Below are 21910 nucleotides of genomic sequence, written 5' to 3'. Positions count from 1 at the left end.
TAGGTATTCACTGCAAGTGGTAGAGATGCCAAACATAAATCATACTGAACATCAGTATTTTAACATATATGTAAAAATCAAATAATGATAGTGGTACATACCAGAAAGAATAATGAGAATTCACTGGTGTAAATGACGATCTTAATCAGAGTTCCCACAATCTAAAAACGTGTTAAAAAATTGTATACTGTACTAAGCACTGAGTTGCCTTCGCTGGAGACACAGCTGTTATACTGACATTTTTATAACTATTTAGGTGTGAAATTAACATCGACAACTGTGACCCTAACCCATGTAACAATGGGGGGTCTTGCCAGGACTTGGTAAACAACTACAAGTGTATCTGTAACGCCAGCTTCAGTGGGACCCGCTGTGAGGTGAGTGCTGACTTCTGTTCTGCAGTTGCATGTCCAAATCCGCAATCTTAAACTCACGCAGTTGCTGCAGACTTAACCCCCTACATGTGTGATATCATCTTCCTTGGCGCGCACACCGGGCAGAGTTCTCTCATTGCTGTTGCTTTTGTCAGGAATCTGCATGTATTTTGTGTGTCTGCATGTTTTTGTGTAACACTTTGTGCATCATTGTCTGAAAAGGGAACTTGTGGACCTCTTACTAACCCCCGCCAGTCACTTATATCGCACAATGATTTTATTTCTCCACTACGCCGCTAAATATTCACATGACGCTGTTCTGGGACGGATATAAAACCCAGCGTTGAATCGTTCATGTAATTAACCTTGTCTCGCATGTTCTTCACATTATTATTACAAGACCTAATTAAAACGAGAGAAACTGTGTTACAGGACGTTGTCCGAATTGTTATTTAGAGCATAAGGTACTAGCTTGGTGCTTGTGGCCGGGGCTTTCCCTGTATAACCCTGCATCTTGTTCTTGTTTGTGTTTTTCGAGCATTCTTTGTGTAACAACTCTCTTGGTGCATGTTAGTCTCTTGATTTCCCGCATTTTGGATATTGTGATACTGCACTCCATGCATGACTGGTTTTATTTATGTTACGTTTGTCCAGGGCCGATGACAGAGGGTGCTGTGGGAACAGCTGACCCTCTGGAAGGGCCCTTTTTGCTCATTTTGGACACCGCATCCCCCCCCCCCCCCCCAGTGCGTCTGCTGTGCTGCCTGCTTCCTCAATGTAGGACGCCGGCAGCCAATTAAAATGCTGCACCGGATTTTGAGCAAATCAGAGCTCATGTACCGTTAGCCAATCAGAGCGGCCACCAGGAAATGAGCTCGGATTGGCTCACCAGCCGGCTTCCTGAACTGAAGAAGCCTGTGCTTCGGGGCCTGCAGTAGGAGTCGGGCGGTAAGTGAAGGGAGGGTGAGGGCGGGGCTGGACGGGCCCAGACTGGAAATTAGTCCCGGGCCCCAAAATTCCTAGTGGCAGCCCTGCATTTATCAATACTTAGGTCAGCCAGTCTGACAAGTAATTAATCATGGACTTTTTCCATTACCCCTGGACTGTATATAGTGTACTCAGGCTATAATCTGCTTAGCGCGTTGGTCCCAGTCCAGACGTTCTCTTGGTATTATAGTACTTATATTGGGCCTTTTGCTGGTTCTACCACCAGCACCAGACCAATGCATGCCTTACGTACCTCTGCAGTGTGGGACAGCCTTTATAATATGCCGTTCCTTTCTTGCAGAAAAGCAGTTCCTCGTGGGCGTTCCCCTTTCCTCTGCTGGGAGTTGCCGTCCCCGTATCTTGTGGTTTTTTGCTTCTGTGTATTATTGTGCTCATTTTCACGGTGCTGACAGCGAGGAAGAGACGGCAGTCGGAAGGCACGTACAGTCCGAGCCAGCAGGAGGTAGCAGGGGCACGGCTAGAGATGGATAATGTCCTAAAAGTGCCCCCTGAGGAGCGTTTGATATGAACCAGGACAAGTGACAGGGACAATCATCTCACTTCTTCCCAGCATTCCCATCTGTTGGTGCAGACAGTAACTGAAGGGGGCACCTATTCTGAGCAGTGCATTGTGGGAGATACTGTACACTGAATGTGAGTGATACAGGACATTCTATCCCCTGGAATTGTCTCTTCGGGGTTACCTTTGTATGTAAGATAATAAGACGACAATTATAAATAAACTGGAAAAAAACCTCCAATAACCAGTTCTGTATTAGAGACTGGATAATACATTGGTAGGTGCAGAAAGACACTGGATTTACCGGACAGACTGTTATTATGTTACAGCATCTTGTGTGTATGCAGCTCTCCACTTTGCTGTGCCTTAATCTGTGAGATCCATAGGTGACCTCGCTGCTAGCAATATATAGGACGACCTTAGTGCTCATTCTAGCACCCACCATATGTGAAAACCCATGCAGTTCCTCTTCCCTGCCTGAGGTGTCGCTGTCTGCTGTAGTGCTTCTAGCACAGTGTGGTCTGTATATCAGCACTGATATGCAAACCAGACCTGTGCTAGAAACACCACAGCAGACAGCGACACCCCAGGCAGGGAAGAGGAACTGCATGGGTTTTCAAATATGGCGGGTGCTAGAATGAACACTAGACCTTACATGCTAACAGTATATGTATTGTAGAGGGCAGGTTTAATGGGTAAATTGTCCTACTGTATAGTAAGAGAAGGATGCACTATATTTAACAAAAGCCTATTTGTGCCTTAGGTCTGTAATGCACTGTACGCTGGCTGCAGGGTAACCAGTGACTGTCATGGCGGTACGCTGTATACTGTAGGCTGTGCCACTGATAAGGAATGTTATACAACGCATTGTACCGTATTCCCTGATGAATGTCTCATTGCCTCTGGCACAGAGTCTATAACAATTGGCTTTGTGTCGGTGCCTTATCTGACCGTAAGCTCTATAATAAGACTGATATGCCTAAAAAGCGCGTGTCTTAAATGCAGAAAATAATAATAGCACTAAACCACGTGTTTAAATGTAAACTCAATTATTACCCAAACATTTTCCATTTCTTAATAGAGATATCTCTAGGGTTCCTTACACGCTGGCATTAAAATTCAGCAGTCAAAATAGATTTATAAAACAGGTTAGCACAGGGCCGGATTCAGGTCTGTGGGGGTCCTGGACAACAAAATTGTGTGGTGCTCCCCGTCCCCCCGGATCGAGGCAGGTCTCCCCCCCCCCCCCCCCTCCCCCCCTCCCTGCCAAGTATGTGGATCCGGGCAGCTGGGTCCATGCAGCGCTGGGGAGGCAGCGGGTCCCTGTGGCAGATGGGAACTAGTAGCGCTACTAGTTCCCATTTGCCACAGGGACCCCGCCGCTGACTTCCCATCTGCCGCAGGGACCCCGCCGCTGACTTCCCATCTGCTGCAGGGACCCCGCCGCTGACTTCCCATCCGCCGAAGGGACCTCGCTGCCCAGATCCTTCACTGCCCAGGTACCAGGGTAGGGGGGTCCCAGTGTGGGGGCCCCAGGGTGACCGCCCCTGTTGCCCCATGGATAATCCGGCACTGCTTTAGCACATGTGAAGGATGTGGCAATGTAAATGATTGTACCAGAAGTTTTTGCTCCGTTTCAGCTAAAAACTTACAATCATTCCAATGAGATCCCTTGGGAGAACATTGGCACTGAGAGATCGCTCAGCACACCTCGCTGTGTGCTGAGCGATCTTGCTGAGCGTTCTAAATGATCTACCATTGCTCAGCAAAGATTTTTAAAAGTTGCAGATTAATATTGAATGGAAAGAAGACTTCTTATTACATAGGGGCCCCAATATCTTCCGACCCTCCACCAGTAAATGCTATTATTAAACAGTGCTGCTGGTCAAATTATATTGTGTGTACTCTGAATGATAAGAGGAAACAGATTATTTCTGTCATATTCATTTGATGATTTGCATAAAAATATATGGAGATATTCAGACTACCGCCTCAGTTGTTGCTGACTGGCGGTTAAGCATTATTTATCTCATAGTGGTGACAATTGTGCTATATACTACTGTATATACTGAGACTAAAAGGAAAAACATGCAGTTCTCGCAAGTCTGCTTTTACATAAACTGCTGCTAAGAGGTCAATGTATTTATTGAAGGTAGCGTACACTGAATAAATCTGTTAGATCTCTTCTGTCATTAACTAGAATTCTCTCTAAGCTTAGTTCCACTCTAATAGGCCTCAAAATGGCAATGTTATAGCTAAAAGACATCCAGAAAGTATTCACAGCGCTACACTTTTTCCGCATATTTTTATGTTACAACCTTCATCCACAATAGAAGGAATTCATTTTTCCCCTCAAAATTCTACACACAATACCCCATAATGACAACATTAAAAAAATGTTGGGGATATTTTTGCAAATTTATAAAAAAAATAAAAAGAAATAAGAAATCACATGTACATAAGTATTCACAGCCTTTGCTCAATACATTGTTGGCAGCAAATACAGCCTCAAGCTTGGCACACCTATCTTTGGGCAGTTTTGCCCATTCCTCTTTGCAACACCTCTCAAGCTCCATCAGGTTGGATGGGACGTGTCGGTGCACAGCTATTTTCAGATCTCACCAGACATGGTCAATCGCATTCAAGTCTTGGCTTTAGCTGGGCCACTCAAGGATATTTCACAGAGTTGTCCTGAATCCACTCCTTTGATATCTAGGCTGTGTGATTAGGGTCGTTGTCCTGCTGAAAGACGAACAATTGCCTCAGTCTGAGGCCAAGAGCAGATTTTCATCTCTGTACATTGCTACATTCATCTTTCCCTCTATCCAGACTAGTCTCCCAGTACCTGCAGCTGCCACCACCATGCTTCAGTATAGGGATGGTATTGTCCCGGTGATGAGCAGTGCCAAGTTTCCTCCAAACATGATGCCTGGCATTCAAGCCAAAGAGTCATGGTCTGAGAGTCCGTCAGGTGCATTTTGGCGAACTCCAGATGGGTTGCCATGTGATTTTTTACTAAGGAGTGGCTTCAGTCTGGAGACTCTACCATACAGGCCTGATTGGTGGATTGCTGCAGAGATGGTTGTCCTTCTGGTAGGTTCTCCACTCTCTACAGAGGAATGCTGTAGCTCTGACAGAGTGACCATCAGGTTCTTTGTCACCTCCCTGACTAGGATCCTTCTCCCGTGATCGCTCAGTTTAGACGGCCGGGCAAATCAAGGAAGAGTCCTGGTGGTTCCAAACTTCTTCCATTTACGATGGAATGGTGGAGGTCATTGTGCTCATTGGGACCTTCAAAGCAGCAGATATTTTTCTGTACCCTTCCCCAGATAAGTGCCTTGAGACAATCCTGACTCGGAGGTCTACAGACCATTCCTTTGAGTGCATGCTTGGTTTGTGCTCGGACATGCACTGTCAAGTGTGGGACCTTATAGGCAGGTGGGCGCCTTCCCAAATCCTGTCCAATAAGCTGAATTTACCACAGGTGGACTCCAATTAAGCTGTAGGAACATCTCAAGGATGATCGGAGATAACAAAATGCACCTGAGTTAAATTTTGAGCTTGATGGCAAAGGCTGTGAATACTTATGTACATTTGATTTCTTCGTTTTTTTATTTTTAATAAATGTGCAAAAATCTCCCCAATTTTTTTTTTCACATTGTCATGGGGTATTGTGTGTAGAATTCTGATGGAAAAATGAATTGATTCCATTTTGGAATAAGGCTGTTACTGTACATAACAAACTGTGGAAAAGCGAAGCGCTGTGAATACTTTCACCTTTATTAAAGAAGATTACAAAATACATTACCAACATGAACCAATAAAACATGCAGCTTTGTGGACTGTCTGGGAACGAATTACCATATGGTGCCTTCATGGGCTGTACAGGTACTATATTAAACCTTTGAGTGACATGGGAATTTGTCAAAATAGCTGTGAAAATTGCCAAGCAAACATTTGTATTCATCACAATGACCGGTAATGTTTACCTTTTATGTAGGAAATATAATCTTTCTTTTTGTACAACTTTTTATTTGAATTTATATAACAAATGTGAGCAACGCTGGTATTTTTTAGCGGATATTTTACACGTCTCTTACAGAGATGTTGGCACTCAAAGGGGTAATTGACATAGATTGGTGGAGTCAGTGGCGTAGCTAAGTTTTGGGCGCCCCCCCACCGTTAGGGCGCCCATACCCGCCGCCGCCGCCCCGTCGCCCATGCTAACCCCCTCCCCCGCAGTCTTACCTATCGCGCTGGTCCCGGCGGCTCCGTCCGTTCATCTGCTGAGGACCACCACAAAATGGCCGCCCCCGTACAGCAGACCGTTTCAGAGAACTGTTTGCTATATGGGGGCGGCCATTTTGTTGTGGTCCTCATCAGAAGAACGGAGCCGCCGGGACCAGCAAGATACGTAAGTCTGCGGGGGATTGGGGGGGGGGTAACTATAGCACCGCAGCCCCCGGCGCCCCCACATGCACAGCGCCCCCCCCCCCCCGCGGTGGCGGGGGCTGCGGTGCTATAGTTACGCCCCTGGGTGGAGTATACAAAGCAAGTTGTCGTTTAAAAAGAGTCTATTTTGAACCACATTTTGCTGATCTAGATCGGGAAGAGCCAACATTTGTATTTGTGTAGGGGATCCACAGGTCTCCATACTGTCGATGCCCAGTGAGAGAAGCCATTACTTGTAGGTGGTTTGTGGCCAGATTTAAAACACGTTCTGCCACCATTGCAGTAGTTTATAAAAGTCACTGATTTCCCGGCCTTAAGTCACTTGTTTTATCCAGCTATTCTGTATGTGGGGGGGGCATTCAGCGCTCACAGGACACCGGTATCCCATCTACAACCTGGAGACCGGCAGCAGAATCCCGGTCATCTATCTTTTCTGTGAAAATGTTATATACTATATATTCCTGCTTTCTGGCCACAGGTTATGTAATGTGTAAAGGATAAACTACAAACGATTGTGTCATTGATGGCTATAAGCAAAATCCTTCAATTGTATAAACACTGTTCTTGTGCTTTGTAAATGCATATGTATAAACTGTATGATATCGATTTGTATATTTTGTATTGTTAGAACTGGGCGGTGCCTGAATTTCCATATACTGTATAATAATAAACTGCCAAATGCAACAGCAATTGATTGAACTCTATTTCCAAATTTATTTACAAAGTATATTAACAAATGCAACAAAAATGTCATAGTAACAATGTAAAAGTGTTTTGTTGGGCGTAGTTCTACAAATGGTTCCCAAATGATTCAACTATGAAATTAAACCGCATTGGAAAAAAATACATCTATATAGTTCTACATTGCTGAGCAACAGTGGGGCTGAAAACCTGCACCCTGGACGGTCAAAATGTTCTGATGCTCAATTAGTAAATAGTGTGTGGGCATTGTAGTGCCACCTGTGGATGGGCTGTGACAGATATTCGTGGCAGCCAGTGAGATCTGCGATGCACATGGGAGTGCGTCTGGCATCGCAATCACACAAAAAGCACCTGCGATGTGCCAGTTTTCATGCGATCCGATGCAGAAAAGCACCACATCGTGCTAGTGGACGGGGGCCTTAACACTACACATCCATTAATTCTGAGACCTGATTTATAAATGGTCAGATTTCAATTATCATTGTATAGAATGTACTAAATTGATATTATATGTTAAGTAATTGGTTGCTGTTTATTATTCTCTTTAGAAAGTTTGATATATGTTACATGGTTAGTGCTGCGTGGAAAAAGGGGGAAACTGCACACCCTATTTTTGAACATACTAAGAGGAGATGTCGTGATGAGACTTCTAGTACCAGTCAGGAAAAAATAAAATGCTGGTCCACTCTCAGTACTATGCCCACTGATTACGTACAATTGTTTTTATAAAGTCTTACAATTAACATGGAGTATAGGTGAATTTCTTAGCACAGATTTGGCCAAAAATGTGGGCCCATCCACCACATCCAGGTGACCTTCATTAGATAGGTCCCTAACCTCTCTACAGCTAACTTATTATATAAATGTATCCAGGTCTCGCCTCTAAATACAGCCTATAATATGTAGTCAGCAACGTAGGAACCTGTGCTGATTAAAAACACCTGAAGTTAGATGTGTGTCCGTTTGGCTCACAGACAATGAAGGGGGGGGGACAGTCGGAAACCCATCCATTTCCGATGCCTTCCTACAGGACATTGACAGTCTGTATTCAATGAACCGACTGTCAGAAACGGCCGCGGATTGTCGGAAAACGGACGTGAATTCGATAATCCACAGACATTTCAGACAAAACCGATTTGGCTTTTAAAAAGTTGGATCTGACCGCCTTCAATGCTGTCGGTAACAGAAGCATTGAATAGGTGAGGGGCGATATTTCCCCTGTTCGGGAAATATCACCACAGATTGAAGACTCCCCGATGTCTTGGTAGACATCAATAGGTTGATCTGCATTAAGTCGACATTGACAGACGTTTGTCATACACTAGATCAACATTGACAAAGGTTCAACATGCACTAATTCCACATTGACGAAAGGTCATCATGGCAATATTCGACTCATAAAAAGGTTGACGTGAGTGTTCTTGTGGGATTGTTTTCCTTTTTCCTGCTTGCCCATGAACCATAGACTCGGATTGTGAACGATGCATGGTAAGTGACGGGCTGCACTAACTGGGGGTGCACATGCTCAGGTGACGGGTACAAATGCTAAAACACTCATGTTGACCTTTTTCATGGGAACCTTTTTCTGTGTGTTGATCTTTTGCCACTGTCGACCTGGTGATTATATACACTAATAGATGGGGGGGGGGGTAGTGTATGGTGTTTGCGCAAACCATATTGGCCCATCGGTTGTAACTGTATGGATCATTAGATTGACACTCTCTAGGTCTACAGACAGAAGGTTGACATGCTCTAGGACAAAGAGTTGACACAAGCAAAAGGTCAACACAGGAAAAGGTCAATATGAGTTTTTCATGGTTATTCTGTGTGCAGATGAGTGGGCCATGTCCCCTCGCACGGGCTGCTACACTCCCTATGCTTATGGCGCAGGGCCACGCCGCGCTCGGCACCTTGTTATATTCTCCCTCTAGGCCAATTGGGATGGGTAAAGTAAGAACAAGTCAGAAAAATCATGAAAAACCCGTCAACCTTTTTTCATGTCGCCCCCTTTTGCTCGTGTTGACCTTCTCATAACGTCCACCTAATGCATGTCGACACTTTCCATGTGTTGACATATTGACTGTCGACCTAATGACCTTATACCATTCTAACCACAGCCACTGTGTATGGGCGGCATGTACCTTATTCTGGTCCATATGTTCACCGGGCGCACCCAACATTGCGGTTGGTGGGCATGGGGACCTACCCATGGAAATCGAACAGTGAGGTGGGCGCCAGGGTCGGGTAGATGACATCACCGGATGTCATCTACCCGCCAACTTCCTTCAGAATGCCTACGCACAGGTTGCTCTGGGCAACTATAGATGTACGCGTGCCTACCAAGCAGTGAAATTGTAGAATCCCTGAAGAAAACACCCAGCGCCTCAGCCATACACGCAATGCCGATGTTCATATGGTGAGCAGGGCGTGCGGCATCATTGCCCAGCTCCATAGAACACACATAAAGGAAGGCGTCTTTTCTAGCAGCACTAAACAGATCATGCGTGTCTATATACTGTATGTATTCTCTACCTTCTGTGTTCCCTGCAGAAGCCGCGACTGAGCCAAAGCCCCAAGGCCTCCACTCTGCTTGGATCCGCCATAGGAACAGGGATGCTCTTCATACTGCTGCTCGTCATCACGATTATTATGGTAACCATGAGGAAAAAGAGAGCCACCCAGGGGACCTATAGCCCCAGTCGCCATGAGAAGGAAGGGGCGCGGGTAGAAATGTGGAACGTCCTCAAGTTGCCACCGACAGAGCGTCTGATTTAATGAAAGAGTGGAATGCTATAAAGAGCGTCAGAGGACAAGTAAAAGCATCATCGCCCAACATGGTTCTGTTTGGTACATGGCGTCTCAGTGTTAGGGGCCTCAGCTCTCCAGGGCGCTCGTCTCGGAAACTAAAACCGTGCATATAATATGAGTATAGAAGTTCAGGATGACAGGACCAAAGCAGCTATGGCTACATATACAGTATCTCTTCACATCAGCCCGAGCTAGAACGTCATGTGACCATTATACATCTGCTGCAGTACGTGATACTGTATACATGAAAAAAATCACCAGTGATCATTTTCCATCTGACTATTAATACCATGAAGACAACCTGCTTATAGACTGGGAGAAGATGCTCAGGAAATCCTAACACCGTTGTGGCACGACTTGATTGGTTCTCAGAAGCCGCACTCTGTGATGATATTCCATGTTATCCATGGTTGCTCAGCCCAAGGCAAAGCAACACATTAGCGCGTAAGCAGAAGTGAGGCCACTCACAGGTTGATCATGGATCACTAATTGAATAGGACCTGGTACTTTACCTGACAGACAGTGATAAAATTGGCAGCTAATTGAATTGGCCCCTAAAAGCTTAGCTCAGCTACTAAAATATTTTCTTCATATTTCCACCGCTCCTGGTAAAACATGAGTAAGTTGGGCAGTCTCTGGCCGTGCACCTCGTAATGCTTCTGTCACGGTTTAATCAGGAACTGAGATTGCCCAGCAGCATTCGCTAACTGAACTCAGACGTCATAGCTGTGTATAGCTGCCATCTGCTTTCCATATACTTTGGGATTCTGTTTATATTTATTTTAGTTGGATAGTGATGGGTGGAAGATGAAGCAACTGAGGTTCTGCATTCAGAAGACCTCACTAAGGAAATGGAAGCCTATTCTGGAGACATCAGCATGTTGGGGAAACAAAGAAAATACTATGATGATCGAAGGGGGCAAGCATCCAGGAGAACGTGCGATGTCCGGTAGATGTCATTGGAAAATCAGTGTCAGAATTTGCACAAAAACGTGTATGCACTTATCAATGAGCAAACAGTAACTTTCACTTACATTTGTTGGTTTATGAACAATATTATGTTCCTTTATTATGGCATTCTTTATATTTATGCTTTTGAGGTAGTACTCATTTAGAAACCTTTTGATCGCATAAACCGGTAATGCTGTCACATTCTCTGTGACAACCCGCGGGACTGCTGTGGGGCCCGTCGGTGAGAGAGGGCCTAGTGGCCACATTTTATGAGAATAGTTGGCCATTCCCATCAGTCCCTGCTACAGTGAAGCTTACATTCTATATTCCCTAACACATGTACAGGCATACACACTAGAGTGGTTGGGAGCCAGTTAACCTTGTGATTGCCTCTGTGTTTGTGCATGTGTGAGAGAGAAAGATGTAATTTCACTTGCTGCCTACAGATGGCAGTGTTTTGGAGACACACGGACACTAGACGTACTGTATGTACAGATGATTGTGGTAGCAAACCGGAGTACCCACACAAGCACGGGGAGAATATACAAACGCCACACAGTTAGTCATAAAGGGAATTGAACCCATGACCTCAGTTCTGAGACGCAGTGATACAGTATGATGGAACTACTGTACCATCCTTGGAGCTGTGAGTAGATCTGCGATACCAGGTCTTCTCCCATGGGCTATTGGGCTAGACGAAAGGAAGTTGGTCCTTGAATACAGTAGTTTATCTACATGATAGAGAAAGCAAGTGACTTCTTAATCCGGAATGTGACTGAATAGGGTAATTTTAGGCTTTGGTTAGGGTTTTTTTTTTTTTTTAATTCCTAGAATTGTTTAATAGTAACTTATTGCATATAGTATTGATCACTATAATAATGGCCATCTTATTAGCCGGCAGTTGCATAGTAGGCTGGTCTGGGTACCGTGACCTGTGGGCCCCATGCACTGAAGGCCATTTGTCTCTTGCGGAACACCCTGATTAATACCAGTGTCTCTATTATGATCCCAATAGTCTCTGTGGATCCGATACGTAATGCCGGCGGTCGGAATCCCGACACTGGAATCCCGACCGCCGAAATCCCGACATGGGGGGGGACGTGGATCGCCCCCCCTTGCGGGCTCGCTGCGCTCGCCACGCAGCGGGCCCGGTGCCTCACTACGCTCGGCACGCTATTTTATTCTCCCTCTATGGGTGTCGTGGACACCCACGGAGGGAGAAAGTTCGGGATTTCGGCGGTCAGGATTCTGAACGCCGGGTTCCCGACCGCCGGCAAATTGACCGCATCCCGTCTCCGTGACCCATATTAGCCAATAGAAAGCACCAACAGCCCTTCTGGTCTATATCTCCATGGTCCTTACAGAAATTACAAATGTAGTCACGGTCATCGTTGTGGCAATATGGCTGATTGTGCTTATTTAGTGCACTCAAACTTGCACCCTCGGTGCGGAATCGCCGCACTGTGATATCAACGGTCAAAACATTTCTATGAGCTGAAGGAGCAAATGACACGCAGGCACATGGTGACGGGATTGCGGCAACCACCGCAGGAGTCGCACGTGTCGCCACAGATGCACATTTCTCTATATACAACATGTTAAATCTGATTCTGGCTGTGTATTTACATCCACCAGATAACAGCATGAAAAACATGTCATCCAGTTGGTATAATTGACACCGCAGGTTTAATCTAAATGCCTTAATTATATTAGATATACAGTATTATTATCTAATATTCCGCTCTGTCACATGCATAACAATTTATTAACCTTGAGCAAATTGTTCAATATCCTGTCCCTTTTTGGTAGATGTGCCATTAGATGATGAAGTTAGGGAAAAGAAATTAAACTTGCACATGAGCGCAAACCCCTGGTTTCTAGCAACGTCACTGGCTGGCAGGAAGACAGGAGACTGGCATCACAAGTGCTACCTGTTGATGGCATTCCTGACTGCTTGTCCAGCACTTCCCTTGAGACGCCACTGCACTTACTGGGAGCGGCAGACTTTAACTGGGGAATTTGTAGCCATTAGGTAATTACGTCACTTGTGCCGTAACTGCCTGGTTATTACCGCATGCGTGTCAATATGAAATGACAAAGTAATGAACAGTAACTATTGTATAACTAACAGAAAGTATTAACCTGTTCTGTCTAGTTTACATCACAAATTGTGATTAAATTGCAGCCTGATTGACTGAATTTTTACTTATGTTTAAATTATTTGCATATAAATAAAATATTTTCCTACTAATGTTGTCTTTTTTCTTTCTTTATTTTCTTGAAAAATAAAATTTACTATATCAGAGTGTCCCGGTATGTTTAAAGCGGCAATCATTTACACGGCAAAATTAAACTGGTTTTGCAGTGTAAATGATTGCCGCTTTAAAAAAAAACTGGAGCTTTCTTAACAAATCTCTCACTTTCTGAATCTCTCATCCTATTACATTTCACCCAAATACTTAAAATCATTGCACCACCCCACTGTCCAAAATGTATTAAATATGGTGGTTGCTTTTATTAAAATATATTAAGAACTACAGTTTTGGAAAATTATCCGGTAGGGAGGACATAGCCAGTATTTACTTTTATTGCATTTTACACCATTTTCAGTAAATCCCATAGCTTGGAACGTGTACCTGAATAATTGTATCCAAATCGTAGAGTAGGTTTTTATCTGACTAGGGCTGGGAATGATAAGAAGAAGGGAAATTATTTTTCAAATAGTTTTTTTAGCTATTGACCATAAATAAAATACCTGTCACTAACTAACTAAATCATACACCAGGTCCAAATCTTGTTCTAAATTCTTCAATACAGAATAAAAATAAGAGGTTAGAGGAACCCCTAACTATAGCTAGCGGAGAGTCTTAATGTGCATGGAAGGGCATTCCATAGGATGGGAGCAGCCCAATGAAAGTCCTGTAATAGTGAATGGGAGCTAGTGATCCGTGCAGAAGAGAGACGTAGATCTTGTGCAGAGCGTAGTGGTCGAGATGGGAGATATTTTCTGATAAGTGCAGAGATATAAGCTGGTGCAGTATGGTTAATAGCTTTATATGCAAGTAGTAGTGTTTTATATTGAATACGGTAAGATACAGGCAACCAATGGAGGGACTGGCAGAGCGGATCGGCAGACGATGAGCGTCTTGCTAGGAAGATCAGCCTAGCAGTAACCAGTTAGGAGACTATTGCAATAATCAATGCGGGATATAATGAGTGCATGGATAAATGATTTAGTAGTGTCTTGTGTGAGATAGGGTCGTATTTTGGATATGTTTTTTAGATGCATGTAACATGATTTGGAGACAGATTGAATGTGGGGAAGAAAGGACAAGTCAGTCGAGGATGACCCCTAGGCAACGAGCTTATGGGGTAGGGTGGATTGTCGAGTTGTCAACAGTCATGGAGATATCATGATCGGAGAAATGGCTGGTGGATGGGCCTAACTCCCGTTCTGTGGGTGGAGCCACAGATGTAAACACAAGTCCCTCTTCTGTCTACAATGTTTGTTGGGACCAGGAGAAGCAGAGAAGCCGGCATGTGAGTATGATTTCTTTCCACAGGAACCGCAATTGGATTCTACAGGAGAAGAGGACCGATCCTTCCTGTCAAGTAGGTACTGTAGGTGAGTATATTATGAGTGGGCTACAGTATGTGTGTAATAACCTTTTACTGTTCCTATGTGTCTGTGTATTTTTTCACTATTTGTACTGTTGTGGAACTACAAGTTCCAGTGGGCCCTTTAATGCCCCACATACTAGGACTTGTGGTTCTCCAAGTCACTGCATGCAGTTCAGGCTTGCTGGGATTTGTAGCTCCACAACAATACACAATAGTTTAATCTATTTTTATCCCGTTATCAGCCCGATGCCCACCCCCCAAGGGGCATCGGGGACAGCCCTGGGCTTCAGCTTGGCAGGAAAATTCTTCACTATGGGGTCCCAACTTCCCCAGTGTTCCTGCACATGCTGATTTGTCAAGGGGTAAATGCTTTGGCCGGGGGGACTTGTGTAAAAAATCCCTCCCCCCGGCTGTGGCATTACTCTGCTGACTGGTTGGGCCCGGTGCTGGTTCTTGAAATACGGGGGACCCCTACTCATTTTGTCCCGCATATTTTGGGAACCAGGACCAGCCCTTGAGCCTGGTGCTGGTTTTGTAAAATCAAGAGGACCCCTATTTGTTTTGCCCCATGATTTTTTTTAAACTAGGACCGCCTCTTTGAGCCTGGGGTTGGTTATGGCCGTAAGGGAGGGAAAAAGGAGGACTTTGACACATTTTTTGGGGACACAACCATGCACAGATTGCACTGGTCTGTGCATGGTTCTGTCAAAATCCCCTATCAGAACCTTGTCTCTTTGTGTGGTGATTTTTGGTAACGTTTCCCCAAAATCGCATCCCAGTAAATTTGCAAATTGTATACTTTTTAATGGGAAAACAACTGGATGTGAATTGAAGTGTGTGGATGTGCCAGTTCAGAATGTGCAAATATACGGCAAAAACTGCAATTTTTAGCACACATCGCATCACATTAAGTTGGCGATTTTGGAAAAACGTTCAAATTTGGCCCTTTTTACTAAAAATCACAAAAAATACAATTCGCATCCCATTAAATGTCACCCATAGTTTCACACCAGCTGGATGGCGTTGGCCAGGCCTGGAATGGAGATCTTTTAAACCAGTAACTGAAGGCTTGGCATTCCTGCCCTCCTTCACATGGGTAAAATGTCTATCCACATGCCAGGCTGTAGACCAGTGATTTTCAACCTTTTTACCTTGCGGCACACTAAATAAGATTTTAAAATTGCCAAGGCACACCATGAGATCCCCACAGGGCAAAACACATTGGCCCCCACAGGAAAAAAACAAACCTATTGCCCCCCATATAAAAAACAATCACACTGGTCCCCACAGGTAACACAAATAAAATACATTGGCCCTATAAATGAAAAGAAGAGACCAGTAAATAACAGTTGAACTGGTGGTGGCTGTAAATGTGTTTGGGCATCTCTAGATCTGGGGGCACACTTGAGAACAGCTCAAGGCACACTAGTGTGCCACGGCACAGTGGTTGAAAAACACTGCTGTAGACAATGGTAATGCCATGCTTAGGTAATGCTAGGTACTGGAGTTTCCATAGATCTAGCTATATAGCCCAGTTTTATCATCCTGACATAAATCTTTTGGGGACCTCTGCATTTTAGTAAATGCCCAAGCTGCGTGACAGCTGTAATGAAAAGGGCTGATACTCAGTTGTGCATTAATGCTCCAAAAAATGTAAAGGTGCATACACACTGGTCGTTTTTGCCCCGCGTATATGGACAGCAATAATGGGAAAATCACTGGGCTGAAAATCTCTCATTGCATACACACTGAGCAATTTTTACATACCCAATCGATTTTCCCGTCCACCCCGGCACTCATCTGCTGGTAACACCAGCAGATGCGCGGCGGCCGGTGATGATGCGGGAGTGCGCATCCCGTACACACTGGGAGACTTTAGAGCTTAAAATTGCCCAGTGTGTATGGGCCTTTAGTTTGACAGCATTTGTGTCTTAAATGTTTATTAAACAGACCAATCTCAGTCATAACTTACTGGTTACATGGTAGACATTGCTATTTTATTGTGAAGATTTACTTTTTTATTTGAGGGGTCCCTTAAGGGATTCAGTATTGAATCCCGGCGGTCGGGATCCCGGCGTTCAGAATCCCGACAGCCGAAATGCCGACAAGGGGGGGACGTGGATCGCCCCCCCCCTTGCGGGCTCGCTGCGCTCGCCACGCAGCGGGCCTGGTGCCTCGCTACGCTCGGCACACTAATTTATTCTCCCTCCAGGGGTGTCGTGGACACCCACGGAGGGAGAAAGTGTCGGCATTTCGGCGGTCGGGATTCCGGCGTCGGGATTCTGAACGCCGGGATGGTAACTGCATCCCCCCTTAAGCTTTGTGTACACTAATAGGCCATTCTATCTGTAGTGAATGTCTTCACAGACATAGCTGGACCCAGCACTGCTGCTAGTTCCACCTGTGACCCAACACATCCAAAATTGTGGGGGGGAAATAGGCAGCCCCCCCCCCCCTATTACTAATTGAAATATTTTACTGTTTTCTATAATACTAAAATCCTACAGTAATAAGTTGATGAAAATGGTTAAGTAGAAGAGTTCACTTTACTTGGAGCAACTGTTACTTGTTAAATGACTTTATCAGAACACCCTTATACAGAAGTTATAAGGAACTTTATAATGCTGCCCCCAACAAATGCTTTATAATGCTTTATAATGCTGCCCCCAAGCAAATCACAGTAACTGCTTTGTAGTCACCACTGTATGATATAGCCCAGGAATAGCCAACTCCAGTCCTCGAGAGCTAACAACAGTTAACATTTTCCAGGTCTCCTCACAGAGGGGTAGATTTATGAAGTGGCGTTGATGTGTAAATGCGCTATCCCCGTGCGCTGAAGCAGGGGATAGCGCATCGCCTAATCTATCACACCCGCCGAGCGTTTACTCTAACGCCGGCGGTGTGGGGCAGGAGGCATAGCGCAGGGGCGATATTTTGCACTGCGCTCCTGCCTCCTGCCAGATTTATGAACGGTCAGCATCGCTGACCGTTCCGCCGCCTGCAGCTGTCGACTTCGCCAGCTGCAGACGGCGATGCCTATACCTAACAGCAGGGACAGCGCTGCGCTGGGATCTCGCGAGACTAGCGAGATCCCGCACATGCGCAGTAAGCCGGCCGGGGGGGAAGGAGACGGCGCATCAGTATTAACTGATGCGCTGTCTCCAGGAGGGACATCGCCGGAGGGGGGAGTTAGCGCTCCCCCACTCCGGCGGCAAGATCTTAATAGATCTTGTCGGTGTCCCCTCCTGCTTCGCCTCGCTAATGAGGCGAAGCAGGAACTGTTATAGCGGCGCGATAGGCGCCGCTATAATAAATCTACCCCAGAATCACAAGTGAAGTAATTATCTCTACCTGTGGATCTTCTGTAATTTGGCAGTAAGTAATGAGTGCACCTGCTAGGTGGTCTGTAAAACATGAACTGTTGGTACTGTAGCTCTGGAGGACTGAAGATGGCTACCCCTGATATACAGTAGCCTATACCGGGATGCTTTCATGATCTGTGATTTTTTGAACAGGCCGTGTAATACCTGTAATATGCCGCTAGATTCTGTGTAACTTTCATTATCTATTCTATACCATCCACACCTAAATTACTAATAATATGTTAAAAAATTATTCTGCGATATGGTAACCAGCGTAAATGACCATAATTAAAAGCCATTTACTTTATATAGATTCAAGGTTCATTTTTGCTAATTATAATCCCTAAATTGCTTCTCATAGAAAACAGCTTATAAAAACCAGTTTTGGCGTCAATGATTGGTATATTGGGGGTCATTCAGGTGCAGTTGAAGTTTCCTTGGAAGCCGCAGTGATAGCGCTGTGAGGTAACGCAGCAGGAGGTGTCTGTTACAGGCCGATGCCTCATGCTACAGGAGTGGTTCTTCAGATGCAGCATAGGATCACTTGTCTACCATTGTCCTATGGCACCCATTGTCCTACGGCACCCATTGTCCTAGGCACCCATTGTCCTACGGCACCCATTGTCCTAGGCACCCATTGTCCTATGGCACCCATTGTCCTATGGCACCCATTGTCCCGTTATTGTATTCTGATTACACATGATGCTAGTACTTTATTTCTATGAAAGAATAACATATAATTACTAGGCTACAAATATTTATTCATTCTCTTATCCCATCGCTCACCCTAGTACCTACCTCCCTTCACTTATTCTCCCATGTACACATCGCTTTGCAGTACGTACCCCCCTATCAATCGCTCTCCCCAGTACACACTGACTCCCTGTCACTCACTCTCTCAAGCACTCATCACCCCCATCATTCACTCTACATAGTACACATTGTACATTCAGGCCCTCCTTTCAATCTCCCATCTACACACCGCCCCATCACTCACTCTTTCGAGTACACACTGACTCCCCATCACACTCTCCCCCAGTACACCCCCATCACACCCAGTACACACCACCCCTCCATCATTCTTTTACCACTACACACAGCCCCCATCACTCACTCTCTCCAGTACACCCCCATCACTCTCTCTCCCATGTACACACCACCCGCCATCACTCACTCTTCCGAGTACACACTGACTCCCCATCATGCTCTCCCAAGTAAACACCGCCCCATCACTCACTCTTTCGAGTACACACTGACTCCCCATCACACTCTCCCCCAGTACACCCCCATCACACCCAGTACACACCACCCCTCCATCATTCTTTTACCACTACACACAGCCCCCATCACTCACTCTCTCCAGTACACCCCCATCACTCTCTCTCCCATGTACACACCACCCGCCATCACTCACTCTTCCGAGTACACACTGACTCCCCATCATGCTCTCCCAAGTAAACACCGCCCCATCACTCACTCTTCCCAGTACACATCGCTCCCCCGTCACTCTTTCCCCACTACACACAGCCCCCATCACTCACTCTCCCCAGTACACACAGCCCCCATCACTCACTCTCCCCAGTACACACAGCCCCCATCTTTCACTCTCCCCAGTACACACAGCCCCCATCACTCACTCTCCTCAGTACAGACAGACAGACCACTCCCAATCACTCTCTCCCCAGTACACACAGCCCCCATCACTCTCTCCCCAGTACACACAGACCACTCCCAATCACTCTCTCCCCAGTACACCTGGCCTCCCCTCCCGTTCACTCACTCACCCCAGTACACACAAATCACTCCCAATAACTCTCTCCCCAGTACACATCGCTTCCCCCATCACTCTTCCCCCACTACACACAGCCCCCATCATTCTCTTACCCCAGTACACACAGACCACTCCCAATCACTCTCTCCACAGTACACACAGCCCATGTGCTGGGGCCACAGAAGATTTTTTTTTTTTATGATAAAATTTATTGAAAATCAACATTTAGCAAATATACCCCAAAGTTCTCCTAGAACTCGTGTAGAGTATGAAAGGAAACACAAATTTAGTTATTATATAGTGAAATCCAGTTCCACCTGTTATCAATATCATATCTGTAATAACTTGATTTCCGTTGTATATTGGACTCTCAGCTCTTTCACGCTCCCACATTAAAATGATTTGTATGCCCGTAAGATATTTGTAACTAAGTAAAAAGAAAATACATCTATAAATAAGCTTTAATTGTAATATAATGTATAATTAATGCAGTAATGGTAGAGTATGTATAAGTATATAAGATTAAAGACCACACATGTCACATCTTACAGACAGAAAACATATGCAGCTTCTCTGAACTTCACATCTAGTATCAAAATCATCAGACTTCATCTTACTAATTACTTATCACAAACTCCTACTGACGCTACCTCTTCTGATTAGAGCAATGAGGGTGCAGGGGGTCAGTGTATGAGAATTTGGTGAAACTGGGATCACTAATTGATCACTTCATTCTAAATATAAACTCAAAACAGTGAACTGAAAGTACCCTATTACATTAATGATAATTGGATACCCCCCTATATTATAGATTATGCTCCTGGCTCATTTTAACATAGGCGGTTATTCTGCTACACTCGCAAAGCCAAATTCACTCTCTAATGGACAAAACCATGTGCACTGCAGGTGGGGCAGATGTAACGTGCAAAGAGTTAGATTTGGGTGAGTTATTTTGTTTCTGTGCAGGGTAAATACTGGCTGCTTTATTTTTACACTGCAATATAGATATCAGTTTGAAGTAAAACCCCACCCAAATATAACTCTCTCTGCACATGTTACATCTGCCCCACCTGCAGTGCACATGGTTTTGTCCATTAGAGAGTGAACTTGCCTTTGCGAGTGAACCAGAATAACCCCCATAGCGCCTTTCTCACGCTTGTCGCCTAAATAATTATACAAAAATGCCATCTACGCAATTAATCCATTAATCGTTTTGCAAAAGTTTTTTTTTTTCTTTTGTTAATATTCTGCACAATGACCGACACAAACCAACCCTCCAGCTCTTTCTGCGTGTCAAGGGAATTTGTCAAAATAGGTGCGAAAATTGCCAAACAAACCTTTTTTAACCCTTTGAGTGGCAGCGTTGCTGTGAGAGCCTCAAAATATCCATTCTAAAATGCCAGCGCCGCTCACAGCGACTGTTCTTAAAATGGTCACGCAGAGGTGGGGGAACTCATTTCTCTATGCCACCTAATTACCCTTCTCCCCCCATTAGGCAGAGACAGGGCCAGTGGGAAGGTTTTTGGCATCCCGCTACAAACTAGAATACTTTTCTGTACGAATTACTGTGGAGGGCCAATGTGGGAGTTGAAATGTTCCACCTCACAACTCAGTTCCACCCCGTTCCGCCTCACTTTAACCCCTGAGTAACGGATATTTTGAGGATTTAGGGTACTTTTTTCCTAGCACGGCGCCCATCGCATCGTATACCATAAGCCTTACAATGGTATGCAATGCGATGGGCACCCGATGGTATACAATTTAAAATTGTATATGGCATACAATGCGATGCGATTTTAAATTGTATAAGCACCGTAATGGGTGCTTTCAATGTTAAAAGCACCCCCACTATCAACATGAGGCCCCGGAACATGGTTGGTTTAACATTTTCTTATGTTCCCTTAATCCCGAACGGCCTAGCACTCCCAAACTTCCGGAGAGTGCTCAGCTACCAGCGGCACAAGGAAAGAATTTGAGGACCGTATGGGCCTACGGTAGAGGATGCCACAGCCAGGGGACACTTTTTACATAAGGTCCCCCGTCCGTATCATGCCCGCTGTGACTGGTCAGCCCTGGACGGGGTACCTGGGCTGTCCCAGGCGGCTGTGGGTGGTGGAAGAGTGGACATGAAAGAAGCTAGAAGACGCCGGGCTCAACAAAGATGATGCCCAGCACTGACTAGGAGATGCAAAGAAGAGGTGCCGCCACTTGCCAGCGGCACAAGGAAAGAATCTGAGGACCATAAGGGCCTACGGTAGAGGAGACCTCAGGTGGGCACTCTGTGAGGAGAACCTGTCACCCTACCCCCCTCCCTAGACAAGCAAGGATTGGGTACTAGGCCCATGGGGCACATTAGTCAGGC

The 21910-nt window shown here is 45.3% G+C and overlaps 1 protein-coding gene across 2 annotated transcripts in view; it reads left to right on the top strand.

The window, feature by feature from the left end:
• CRB2 (crumbs cell polarity complex component 2) overlaps positions 1–11933 on the top strand; it is a 109780-nt gene extending 97847 nt beyond the window's left edge. The window contains exons 12-13 of one of the 2 annotated variants that reach the window (XM_083161015.1): positions 257–377; positions 9586–11933. In XM_083161015.1, coding sequence (XP_083017141.1) covers positions 257–377; positions 9586–9810 — 346 coding nt within the window. In that variant the 3' untranslated portion in view covers positions 9811–11933. Of the gene's footprint in view, positions 1–256; positions 378–1662; positions 2370–9585 lie in introns of those variants that run through there. The other variant, XM_083161014.1, reaches the window with a different exon arrangement.
• Positions 11934–21910: the final 9977 nt, after the last annotated feature.

Source organism: Crinia signifera, chromosome 9, assembly GCF_055691185.1.
Source record: "Crinia signifera chromosome 9, ASM5569118v1, whole genome shotgun sequence".
NCBI lineage: Eukaryota > Metazoa > Chordata > Amphibia > Anura > Myobatrachidae > Crinia > Crinia signifera.
Note: the sequence above shows the minus strand (reverse complement) of the source record. Positions and strands in the feature narration are given on the sequence as shown.